Below are 13,630 nucleotides of genomic sequence, written 5' to 3'. Positions count from 1 at the left end.
TTCGCTACATACTTATTTCCATCTTAAGATAACCCATTAGGTGAAATGCAGAATAAGCTGCCTGGAGGGTTTCCCTTTTAGCAATATCGGCTAGATCTTTAATGTCGTTATTCCTTCATCGCTTTTCTCATCCACATATGATTTTGTCCCCTTGAACCCGGGCCTTCTGCTTGAGAGGCGATCGTGTTACCACTACACCACCCGGCCGAAAATTTATTAATAGTATATAAAACGCTAAAATTAGTAAGTCATTCGTTTAAAATGTCGATAGAATTAATTACTAATCATGTTGTATAAAATATTAGGTGGTCTTAAATCTTAATCATCGATAGTACAATCAAAACAGCAATATGTTTTGCAGTAAAATAATGCATAGAAATAAGCATTTGGGGTATTCAAAAAATCATAGAACATGATACAAACTATCAATACACCAAACCTTAACAAGAACCAGATATGTCAGATATGTCAAGAAACTAAAAACAAAAATTATAATTGAAAGTGCAACGTTCTTCTTGTTATTTAGTGCTAATTTAATATTGAAGTATTTAGTTCAGCATGCTAATTAAAAATGTATCCAAGAAATCAATTTCAACTTCGAATAAGGCTTGGCTTTTTTCATTTTCGTACAGTGTGTATTTTGATCTCAATTTACCATTTTTCGTCGTTTGATTGTTGATCTTTTGCAAATTTAGTCATCCCAGAAATCTAATCAAGTAACTGTAAATTTTGTAAGTTGTGAGGGCTTTAAGCAGATTGTGGCCGCTTTTCTACGTCTCATTAAGTTTCTTAAGGTGGTAATTTTCTAGCTCCAAGCTTTTGTTCACCACGTTCAATTCCTCCACCTGCAATATAGGTAATTGTTGTTTAAAATAAATTGAAATGTAAATAAGTTGCATATTCAGATGAGATCGTTAAAAATAAACTTGAAGTGCATGGATGATGACTTAAAATGAATTAAGCATGAATTGAATTCAACATAATGCAATATACCCGAATTATATTTTTACCTGAATGGACAAGTTCTTTGCAGTTCTTTCCAGAACGTGACTTTTGACTTCACTCTCCTCAAGCTTCGTCAGAGCTTCCCTAACTCTTTTAGCAAGTCCTGAACAATGAACAATGGTCACTCACCGATATCTATAATTGTCACTGAAGATGGTACCTGTACGCATGCTTCGCAATCTTCTTTTCGCCATTTACTTTGTAAATCTTACTATATATAAAGCGAGACGATATATATATATTTATTTATCTGTGCCATTTTACTGACACCACGGTATCAACTTTAACACGACTTTCCGCAAAAACCGTAAAAGATATACAACTGAAACGTTTTTGACTGGGTCAAATGCTTTAATGGCCTTCAAATCAGCATGAAAAAATAAAAAATTGGCCAAGAAATAGGAGTTTTAGAGCCCAAAATTTGGGCCCCCAAGTGGTGTCAAAAACGCGAATTAAATAGGTAATAATTATTTAAGTCCCTTGAGTCTTGACACCACTTTAGGGTTAGACGGGTTCCTGCTAGTGATTATAACCTAGTGGTCTGGTGATCACATCAAAGTTCTATTGATTTATTAACAGTAAATATAAACAATGTAATTTCATCTCTATAAATTTACCTGCACTTTCCCTCTCCAAAGCTTCTTGGGTGTCATTAAGCTGGGCGTGTAACGTTTTTGAATCCTGCACTGATCTCACAAGCTTTGCCTTTAGCTTTTGCCTAACAAATTACAGTGATGTTAAAAATATCATTATGATAAGAGCGGTTTTATCAACATTACCTATTGATTTTATGAGTTCTTTTTATATCAAACATTTATCGAGACTGACTCTTAATAAAAGCAATAATTTTGCATATTCTAACCTGTCTAGTTTTATTGACTGTATGATCCGCTCTGCCTTGGGGAAGGCTTGAGATGATGGTGATTTGGACTGGTCTTGGAAAGTAACACTTTTTGATTCTTCGCTGGAGTATTCATCAATATGGTCTGACCAACCTGATCAACAGAAAACTGAGTCATTTAAAGAAAATGGTTGTGCGATGCGCTTTTAAACTATGTACAAATCGGGGCTATATATTTTTGACATCATGTGGTTATTAATGTGCTGTTTCATTTGATTTAATCTAAATTGATTTGATTTAATTTAATTTAATTTGTATTCTCATCACCTCTAAAGAACGCCTGTTCAATGTATTCCATTTCACTTTTCAGTTTTTCTAATTTTTCTGACAGCTGACAATTCTTTTGTTTCAAATCTTCACATTCTTTCATGGCTTCGCCCTCTTTTTCTTTTGCCTGTTTGGGTATGTTATATTAACTTTAGGATCTCAAAATAAATTGATCGATTCAGAAGTTAAATCAAACAAATTATAAAGAATAAGTAAAATTTAGTTTTACAAATTATCACATACATGATCATGATCTGACATGACACGTATGGTAAATTGTAAATATTTCTAATTAATACTTACATGGGTAGCATCCAGAGCAGATATTTTCTTGAGACTATCCAGCTCCTGTTGCATACTGATCACCACTCTGTCCTTGTTCTGAACACTCTCCTCTAGTAGCGTGTGAGACTTTACCAGTTCAGAGAGACGTGAGTGAAGCTGACTGTTCTCTTCTTCCGCTTTGTCTACCTGGAGAAGAAAAGTTGTCAAACAATTGTCTTGTTTTACTAAAAAAGTTTGTTTTACTTTTTATGAGTTTAATATCATATGAACTAACTTTTCCTTTTGATGATGCTGGGAAAGGAAATGTAATGCTTTAAAAAATCTATTGTTAATATCCGAATTATGTCATTTCAATGCATTATAGTGCATACACATGTTTAGGAAAATTGTCAAGAAATACCTTGCACTGAAGCGCTGGTTTCTCTTCCTTTAAAGCAGCAAGATTAGACTTAAGCTCTTCCAACTCATGCTCTAACGGCTCTATTTTGTGTTGCTCGGAGTGTAGTGCTGCATTTTCTTTTCTCAATGTAGCTGTTAGAAGTTCCATTAATATATAGATATCGAATTTAGCAATTGCTCAATCAGAGTTTGTATATTTGAAAATAACAGGCTGTGACTTGAAGCCGGCTTTATGGATTGATTTAAGTGCAAAGAACAGAACATAAAGAGTATGTTACCTAATTCTCTTTCCATATCCTTTGCATGTTGTTCTGCAGCGGTGATTATTTGTGCTTTTTCGTGGTTGTCTCGATCCAGAGCTTGTACCTAATGGCATAAAAAGATGAAATTAATTTAAACATGGTGAAAATCACGATAATAGTTTCATACCAAGTGCAGATAGACCAGGTTTTTAATGGCAACTTGAAGTAAAACTCTGGCATATTAGACATTGTGAAGAAAAGCTGTTCTAATTAAACTAACTTGTCCTTCAAGGAAACTGCAGTTTTCTTCAACAGTAGATATTCTTGTTTGAAGCATCGAATTTTCTGACTGTCTCGTTTCAATCTCTAACTTTAGTTTTTCCTGTTTAAATAAAACTGTCAATAAAACTAAACAAAGTTCAAATAATGTTTCTACCATAGTCGTGCAGACGAATATTCAAGAATATTGGCCAATAGATATTAAATATTTTACTAAACTAATTATTTAAAAAATTATCAAATATTACGTCGAAAAAACTTCGACGTTTTCTCACCACATTGTTTTTCAGAAGGGTATTATTTTCCACCAACTCTTCCCGAAGAGAACCTTTCTTCTGCTCTGCATCTTTCAGTAATTCTTCTAATTCCAACAGTTCGCGTTCTAGATTCTCTTTCTGCAGAGACAGTGAAAATGTTTAGTGATTTTGATGATATAAAGTATAAACACATGCAGTGTAAATAAAAGTATATATATAGAATAAATTTGAATCGATTCAAGAAATCTAATTTTGACTTATATCTATATTCTCTAAAATTTGTATGCAATTGTGACACGAATTACATGAGTTATTTAAGGGTTGCGTGTGGAAAGTTACTTTTGGGCTACCTGTACATAGAATAAATCTGAATCGATAGTAGCGCTTAAGAGGTAAGTTTAAGTCATAAATTAACATGTCCTTAATTCCAACGGATTATGTTTATTATTTACATCTTTTCTGAAGTCTTCAAGTGTCAAGAGGGTATCCTCGATTGTGCACCGGAAATTCTTCTTTTCCTCGTGATAAAACTGTTCCACCTGATTAGAAACCTGAGTTACATTGAACCACAAAAAGAGTGTAAAATACAATTAACAGTGGAAAAATCAGAGGTTGTACAAAACAATTGTCCACTAAACTAAACATACCTGATTAAGCTTTAGATCCACATCCTTCAGTCTCAAAACCTCAGCCTGATACCTGCTGCTCTCTGATTTCAGTCTCCGAATCTCATTTTCTAGACTCAGAAGCTGTTGGGTGCTTGCTATGGTGGATCTCAGTTCAGATCGCAGAGCTTTATTTTCCTCCTCGAGTTCTTGGAGCAACTCTTGGTTTATTTGACCTGCGATTTTTCATGGATCACATTTCAGGTTATGCCTTGTAGTCAATAAAGACACCGCGGAGTTTGTAATGAAAATGAAGCCTTGACATTGTAGACGGTTAATGGTGATTAAGCTCACACATGTAGCTTTAGTAATCCATACGCTTGAACTGTTATGTAGCATCAATAAGACTTCTTAGTCATCCAATTTTACCGAAATTCTAGCCAGGCTTCAGTGCCGTTTATACTTTATTAAATATAACTATTATATATATATCTTCATTATTTAATCTAAGAATCTACTAACAATAACACCAGACCGAAGCGGTAGAGATATTTGCCCTCCTACTACTAAACCACTACTTGTTGCTGTCGCCTCTCAAGATAAGACTTAATAAACTTAGTCAATCGACTTTTTAATATTCTTTAATCTTTAAATTCACTTAAACAATTCCATTATTAAATTTAAGAGTTCACTAACCCAGAGCAGTGTGAGCAATATGTTTCCCTCCGCTAACTCTCACACTAGTGTACCCACTATCAGGTGCCTTCTCCGAGGTCACAGGACTCGTACTACTCTTCCGCCTGATATCTACTCTGGAAGAGTGGTGTGAGCTTCTCGGGGAGTCATGGTTACGAGGTGAGTTGGTGGGGGTCACGTCATTCCCCACGTGATCTAACACGTGATGGTTACGAGGTAGAGAACGGGGTGTCTTCAGGGTGTAACTTGTCTCAAGGTCAGGTTGCGAGGGTGCTTTTTCTCGTGAAATGAGTTTCCTGAAGTGAGTAGGACGTTGAGCACAAATTGGGGTACAACAGTGCTGTACTACTACTACTAGGATACAAAAAACCGTGTGACTCAACGTATTAGGGGTTTGAGGAAATGGGATTAAGCCTAAGGAACTATGCTAAAATATCTAATACCCAAGTAGTGGATTACTAGAGCTCTTAGTGTTACAAATTATTGGGATATTATATTAATTAATTGATTGTATAGATGTGGATACTGGTGGGGAGGTGAAACACATTTGTTTACTTTAATAGTGAGCACATGTTCGGCGGGTTGAGGAGGTGAAACACATTTGTTTACATTTTTAGGGTAAGCACATGTTCGGCGGGTTGAAGAGGTGATACACATTTTGTATTATAGAAGGCTTGTAACACTTGTAACGCTTTCTGGTTACCCCTTTGAAGGCCCCGAATTATGTTCTGAACGAAACCCTCAAAATTAACGCGAGAAATCGACCTCTTATTACTCATTTTGAGACTGTTTCTGACCTAAAACATTGCCGCAAAAATATCGATTTAGCTCAGTTCAAGAAGACCTACGTAAACACTTCCTTATCCCTCAAAATTGATGTTTTATAGTTGATACACGAGCACGACAAGCAACATATGTTTTCGAGTCCTTCCAATTCGGTTCTACTCAATGCGACCCTAAGGCATTAAGCAGAACCCGACAGATCAGAGCAATCTCAATCCCTTAACTGATCAACACTGGTACTACGACCATCTTCAGTATATAAACACTCGTTTCTTTGCGATACGGTTTATTGCAGCTTTGCAACATAGAGTGAAGGAGACCATGCAGAGTAACGCCAAAAACAACACAGCAGTTAAGCAACTCTACTTTTGGTGACTGTCTCTACACGATACATTCCTGATCTGTAACAACTCGAACAGGAGATACGTCTCCTTAACAAAATCGAACACGGCAGCATATCACCCAACAACTTCAGACGCCACAGACATATACAAACGATCAAACGAAACAATAAACAAAATGAAGTAGGTCTCATTCAGCACAATCATACTACAACTGACATTAACACTTATATCAATCTGACAGACTGGGACACAGCACATTCCTGGATGTGCTCCGGTTATCTCATGCGAGCGACACACTATGTAATGTAGAGGTGTGATGTCACACAGAATCGGACACTGAAATCCGATCCAAGTACAAAACAAGGACGAGTTCAGCAAACGGATATTATATCATCTGTCTACGCTTTTCTGATCTGTATTTGACCCTTTGTTCACATTGTTTTCTCTACCACAGCTGAAAATTTAAGGTGCTCCTATAAGCACCCTCAGTACACACGCCATGAATTACGTCATGCAGACTAGAAAATTGTGTAATCCGTGATCGTTATATTGTAACGGGGGGGGTGCGGGGGCGGCCGTGACCCCAGCCATTACAATGCAAACTGTATGGGGGCGAGAGAGGCGGGATTGTAGACTTATCGTAACAAGCGAACCCTCTCACTGACATAATATTAACATAATTTTTTAGCATATTTAAGTACAGACTGGCATTTAAAAAAATCACTGTCCACCTCCCTTAAAAAACAGGTTCAATTGACAATGAAGTTGGGCACACACGAATGAGAGGTCGCCAGATAAGGCTACATCTCGCCACAACTGTTGGTTCGCCAAAACGTACTCGTACTATGGCTGTAACATTTGGCGCCCGACTCAATGTTTGGGACGAGCGTCAATTGGGACCTGTGGATTGTAGAACGTTCAATGGCTACAGCTGCAAATAACAATACATAAATTTTAGAACATCAGAATTCGCACCCGCCGTAATTGTAGCATCTGATAGAGAACACCAATTCACATGCCACGACTTCAAAGCGAAATAATTGTCGTCAACTTATCTCATGTGACTTCAATCAAGTTAAAGCAAAAGAACACTCATGGATATAGCATTATTCCTTGCTTATCAGTTGAGTGAAAACTTAACAGCACAGTTTCAAATCATATGGAATCTCCTACAGTATCAATATCGCCGACTTACCTCAAATTAGAAGTACAACATGTTTTCTAACTAATAACTAATTACTCCGAGCAATTGAACACACCTTAAAACCGAAACATGTATAACTAAACAAAGTTAATGACTTACGTTCACTTATTTGAACGGTTAGCATCACAGCATGCAGTATGGAGAGCGACCAACACATATCAAGATCGGTTGTTTATCTTAACCCCCCCCCAGCCCCACAGAACAGGTTTGAGTGTATCCCTGATACGGGCAATGGGCCACGGTTAATATAAGTACAACCAATCACACTATTCAAGTTCATGAACTGTAATCATGGCGGGTTTACCCGCGGTGTAGATATTGCACGCGGAACCTTTGCGGCCGATATGTGGTAGGAGAATAACAATAGTGAACAGAGGTCAAATAAAGATAAGGATAAAAAGTTTTTCTAAAAAACCCACACGATACGATCTGCATCACTCTTCCTGTTTGTAATTGGACGGACCGGTGTCACGGACATAACCCCTCATATTAAAAGGCTCGCTCGTTGAGGATCACGGAGGCACAGCAGGGCTGCCCGTCGTCTGAATAAATGTTAATTCAGTTGTTAGTATGATTGTGATATTTGTGTTCGTACTACTTCATTGTGTTATCTCTATTTGACATTTCGTTTGATCATGCTGTGCTCTGGAAATTGTGAAAGTACCTGTACCGATTTGTTAAGGAGACGAACATCCTCGATTCATATTTACAGAGAGCAGACAATGGTTCGTGGAGGAAACAAGTCACCAAAAAGGTGAGTTTGCTTACCTGCTAGTGTGGTTTTTTCGTACTCTGCATGGGATTTCACACTCAAGTTTGCAAAGCTCAATAAACGTATCAGCAAAGAACATTATACTAGAAAATTGTGGTTAGTACCAAGTTTGTGATCAGTCCTAAGGTGACGGATTGCCTCAGAAGCTGTCGGGTTCCAGCTTAACTGCCTAGGTCATGAGAGAACCGATGGATCAAAACATATGTTGCTTGGCTGCTTCGTATAAAATACTAAACCCTCAATTTTGAGGATAAGGAAGTGTTTTATAGGTTCTGAAACCTAGCTAAAGCGATTTGCGTGCAATTTTAGGTCAGAAACAGTCATCAAAATGAGTTAATAAGAAGGTCGGATTCTCGGTTAAGTTTGAGTTTTCTTTTCGAAAACAATTCGGGGCCTTCAAAGGGGGGTAACAGAAAGCGTTACAAGTGTTACAAGCCTCTAATATACAAAATGTGTAATCACCTCTTTCAAACACGGCCGAGCAGGTGCTTACCCGAAAAATGTAAACAAATGTTTCATCACCTCCTCACCCGCCGAACATAGTGCTCACTTTAGGGAGGTAAACAATGGTTGTTTTACACTCCCCACCTTATCCACATCTACCTCTGCCACATTAGGTGATAAATAATAATTTTAATTTTCAAAAATGTCTTTATTTCTTTGTCCTGGTAGAGAAGGCTGACTTACAAATACTCAAATTCACTAAATGAATTTTCTTACCTGACAGAACCAGAACTACCACCCTTCAAAACATCTCCTCCATTTAACACTGTGTCCCCAGCACGAGGAGTTTTAGGTAGAGGTGAGTTAGTGGGGGTCACGTGATCCCCCACGTGGTCTGACACGTGGTCTGACACGTGGTCTGGAACACTGGTCTGACACGTGGTCTAACACGTGGTCTAACACGTGGTCTGACACGTGATCAGATAAAGAGCGGGTTCCCTCCAGGCTTAGGGTGTTGTCTAGGTAGAGTGAAGCGTCGGGTTTTAGTCCGTTTTCGTTGCCTGCGTTTATCAAAAAAAAAAAAAAATACCCTCGTTATAAAAAGTTTTAAGCTCCTGGGACATGGTTTTTTAAGAAGACTAATCACAATTTGCCAATTTTGGACATCATCCTTTTTAATTAATCTCTTCGAATTTCGATTCATTCTTAGTTCATGCAAGAAATTTAGTGTACCCAGAATCTGATAAAACCCTTAATCTAAATCAGTTAATTATTGCAGTAAAAGTTTAGAAATCTCTTCGTTCTGCAACAAACCTTTAGCAAGTGCATCTAGCTGTGCTGATAACTGGTTGTTAATATCTTGTAGTCTCGAAATCTCTTGGTTGGCTGTAGTCTCTCTAACTATCGACCTGCAACCATTCAGTTTCACGTTTGATCACTTCATCGGAGTTTAAATAGCACTTTACCAAAATATAATTTCATTAAGAAATTCGTTACCAAACCAAATACTAGTCACAGAATAGTATCGCGCAAGTCAGTCAACTCAACGATAAACAGTGACCCTCGGCACTTGAAACCTCCTCATTTTATCAAACCTCAACTTATTTGTCTATCATTGACATTGGTAGATTGTGCCGTAAAAATAAATAATCAATTTATCAAAATACAGGGTGTTTCGTGAATAATGTCCGGTTTCTGATTTATTGTCAAATTTAGTACAAATGAAATAACTTTTCAACTTTGGTTTAAATGTAACAAATATATCAAAAAATCATAAAACATAATAATATGTGACTCAATGATTTAATATCTGTAATTGTTTTATTAAATAATTGTTTTATCAAAATAATTGTTTTATTAAATAACAGTTTGATTAGTTCACCTGATTGACCTCTGTGTAATCTGAGTACACACAGTACTAGAGTAGCTACGCTCACTGTCTTCCGAGCAGCTCTCAGCGGTGGTAACACTGACGTTTGTGTACTTTGCTAGTTCTGCTTTGTGCTTACATCTGTTCTTACCTAATGGTAGTACTTGGTGTTAGACAGTGTAAAGTGATCTTATGGTGATATAATGTGGTTTCAGAAAATGTAACGTGGTTTTATAACTAATGCAGATAAACAGTCTGTTGTTAAAATCAAGCATGCAAAATAAATAAATATTTTTGTTGATGATCTCTAATATCTGGCAGCCTAAGTACAACTACAATAATAATGATATGAAAGCAGAGTGAATTGAATTTCTTAAACGCCAAAAGTCGTTTAATTTAAACTAAATTAAACATACATTTTTTGGACGGTGTATCACTCTTCAACAAGTTTATGGTCCGTTGGGACGGAGTGTTGGAGTTTGTCGACGAAGCTTTCTTTGGCGTTCTTGTGTCTTTCCAACATCCGTCCACCAAATATCCTAGTAAAAAAGTGGTAACTGATTCGCTTATACCAGAATTGAAAATACCTAAAGAAACTACCATAACAAATGTAACAGTTGTTAGCAGTAGCAACAATTCCAGTACTAGAAAGAGGTTACAACTCTTACTTGCGTGGTTATCTTTTATTTATTTTTCAGATCATTATTTTTGTTCAGTATTGAGGACTTACTGTAAAGTTGTAACATCCTACGAGCCCGTTTACTATAATTTGCTACTATTATAGCATCGTGCTAGAATAAGCCTTAAAATACAATAGCATTAACGTGACGTCCAAACGTAAACTCAACAAGCTCAGACTGATGATCTACATCGTGCTAGAATAAGCCTTAAATACAATAAACATTAACCCTACACCGTCCGATGTAAACTTAGACTGGTGATCTACAAGCAGGATCGTTATCTGGTTCTAGCTGGTGAACTTATAGTTTGTGAACCAACCAGTACACTCCGATATATATAGAAACTCTCTTATTGGCTAGATCCGTTCTATCACGTGGTACTCTTGAAACTCCAGTAAAAATCATCGCTTCCCATTGGGTTTTAGTCCACCCACGTGCGACATCCCCGGGACACGTGGGCGAAATCCAGCTCTCTTATTGGCTGGATCCGTTCTATCACGTGACACTCTTGAAACCAGCTCCATACTTATTTGCTCTCTACCTTACGGGATCATTTTCCAGCTGTTTACTCTCTGTACGTGCGTTCTGTTTACTTGGTCTGTGTATGTTCTTGCTAACGATTTCTCAGCAGCGATTTTAAAATATCTACTACGAGAATTGAAAAGGTGTGCAGACACTTTCTCATATGCCTGCAAACCGGACAAAGCTTCAGAACATGATTTTGAAAAGTTCCTCTTTGGGCACCGGTATGCTCCACAATTTTGGCCACTATTTACACCTGTAACTTGATGTGTACTACGTGCTGTGCTGAAGATACAGGTTAGAATCATAGTCTGATCAGTTATGGAAAACAGATTCAGTCTGTCAAAGAACGTTGAAAATGTTTTATCCAATAATTACCATTACAACAAATATTGGCCCAGGACTTCTGGCTACTTTCGAGAAGTTGGTAAATATCAAAATTCTATCACGACTACATTCTTTAAACAAAAAATTTTGACCGTTTAACGACTGCTGTCTTTGTATAATAAAAAACTCGATAGTAAAAAATATTTGTTACTGATTGATCAGTGATTCAATGTTAAAGAGAAGATGACAGAAATAAAAAATAGCGAGCGACCGATTTCATACTCGGTATCAACTATCATTTTGAATTTGAGGAAAGTAATTGAAATTGATGTCATTTCTTTTCGTTTGGAAACAGGAGACACGGTCCACTCTACCCAATTTTGGGTTTTGGTAAAAACTGATTGGTTCATAATAATGTGTATCCTCAGTACGCACAACAGACGAAGACCACTGGGTCATGAGTACAGAGGATCTAAAAGCACGACGGTGAATGGACTTGTCTGCCAGAAGTGGACATCACAGACACCGAACACACAATGTTCACCCGCCCAACAAAAGGTTAGCCTAATTAACAGTTTTCTTTACAACTAATCAACAGCTGCCATTCGATATGATGTCAGTCATAGTTCGTCACGTCCTACTTGCTAAAAACCCTTCATCCGTGAAATTAATTAAACTCCACTCAAATCTCTGTTAATTAATACACCGATGCTTTCCCTCAGTATACTGACTAGCATAAGGTTGGCGACAATCACAACCTTCTTAGGTAGACCGACCTCCAAAGTGACACCGAACTGAACCGTGGCTGCACAACCTACAGCAAGGACGTCCCCTAGAGGGAAAGTCCCCTGATGGACCGCTTCGGTAAACCTACTTTTCGAATATAGTAAATTCTAAACTTTTATAGAATTCAGAAGTATGATTCAGATTGACTGCCTCCATTGCTACTTTGCTAGTTTCCTTTAACAGGTTTTGCCTAGAACACTGGTCAAATAACGTCCGATAAGCTATAATTTTGACCACTGGAAGAAAATAATTTCGACCACTGGAAAATAATTTCGACCACTGGAAAATAATTTCAGATAGTTCAAAGATACCATCAATGTCCGTTTCACAAAGTAGTGATTACCGTGATACTGGCATTGCAAGCCGTGCAGTAGACGGTAATTTGTGAACTAGATCGCACACAATATGTTCTCACAACACTGATATCTGGTACAAAATGGAGTTTGATGCTGTCTACTGTTTCTCTGATGTAACCATCTTCCAATCTCACTGGATGGAAATGCGTTTAGGATGCAGGATGCTAAAGCTTTATAGGTAACTTTATAGTAACTTATAGGACCTTTATCAGTAACTAATCATCTCCTTTTTTAGAAAAATAACATAAACTGTAGCATTGTAGAACATTCATACATGTTGAACCAATTCCGTTTACCTAGAAGAGCATTTTTCCCATTTTGTCGCATATACGAAATTATCCCACATTTTCATCAAAACATCACAACAATGCGACTCACATAATGTTTCTAACCGGGTATTGCTTTTGTAGGTGACAGGACAACAAAACATGAAAGTCTGTGTGGTCTTCTAAAAATAAGAGATATTTACAAGACCTGAGTACAACATACAAGATGACCATTGATGATTAACCTTAGAATCACGCACGAATATGGACGCGAGTACTTGAGCATTACAGTGTTTGTAAGACCTCGACATGATTTGGAGGCCTGCATTCACATGAGGGAAATCATCGCACATGGAAGTAAATTAAATTGATGACATTGACTGTTGTATAGCATTATATCGGTACTTTAAAACAGTTTTTTGAACCTTCTTACCCAACTAATTTCACTTTATTGAGATTGGATAAAGTGTACAGCATACCGTATATTATTATTACACTTTAATGATTGCTGTGTTACAACTTCCAGTTCGCGTAAAAAAAATACTATTCTGCTACTCACCCAACTAGTTTCATATCATCATAAACAAGTTAACCTAACGTTTACAATGTACTTCAGACCATCAATGTGACGAATTAATCGTGGAGAATGCTCAAGTTGCCCCAAGTGGACGTGTAAAAGAGAACACAGTCGTCACGATCACCTGCTTACAACCCAAAACCCTGGCTAGCGTAAAGCACGTGACGTGTCAGACGAGGGGTGGTTGGCCATCAGCTCCTAAATGCATTAAACCAGGTACACGCGCTTTACTGCTGATCTATGTATTTATAGTAAGGTTTACGA

At 37.4% G+C, this 13,630-nt stretch overlaps 1 protein-coding gene across 1 annotated transcript in view; it reads right to left on the bottom strand.

Annotated features, from left to right (window-relative positions):
- Window positions 1-258: 258 nt before the first annotated feature.
- The window catches only part of LOC134823831 (centrosome-associated protein CEP250-like), a 75,578-nt gene continuing 62,206 nt past the window's right edge, over window positions 259-13,630 (bottom strand). Inside the window, exons 2-14 of the mRNA XM_063835416.1 lie at window positions 4,937-5,232; window positions 4,283-4,476; window positions 4,088-4,174; window positions 3,654-3,773; window positions 3,380-3,481; window positions 3,136-3,223; window positions 2,859-2,989; window positions 2,477-2,644; window positions 2,174-2,300; window positions 1,868-2,000; window positions 1,623-1,723; window positions 1,011-1,108; window positions 259-845 (exon numbers count right to left, since the gene is read on the bottom strand). Coding sequence (XP_063691486.1) covers window positions 771-845; window positions 1,011-1,108; window positions 1,623-1,723; window positions 1,868-2,000; window positions 2,174-2,300; window positions 2,477-2,644; window positions 2,859-2,989; window positions 3,136-3,223; window positions 3,380-3,481; window positions 3,654-3,773; window positions 4,088-4,174; window positions 4,283-4,476; window positions 4,937-5,232 — 1,720 coding nt within the window. The 3' untranslated portion in view covers window positions 259-770. The remainder of the gene's footprint in view (window positions 846-1,010; window positions 1,109-1,622; window positions 1,724-1,867; window positions 2,001-2,173; window positions 2,301-2,476; window positions 2,645-2,858; window positions 2,990-3,135; window positions 3,224-3,379; window positions 3,482-3,653; window positions 3,774-4,087; window positions 4,175-4,282; window positions 4,477-4,936; window positions 5,233-13,630) is intronic.

This window comes from Bolinopsis microptera, chromosome 12, assembly GCF_026151205.1.
Source record: "Bolinopsis microptera isolate Bmic1 chromosome 12, MBARI_Bmic_1.0, whole genome shotgun sequence".
NCBI classification, from domain to species: domain Eukaryota; kingdom Metazoa; phylum Ctenophora; class Tentaculata; order Lobata; family Bolinopsidae; genus Bolinopsis; species Bolinopsis microptera.
This window is presented reverse-complemented; position numbering and strand designations above follow the sequence as displayed.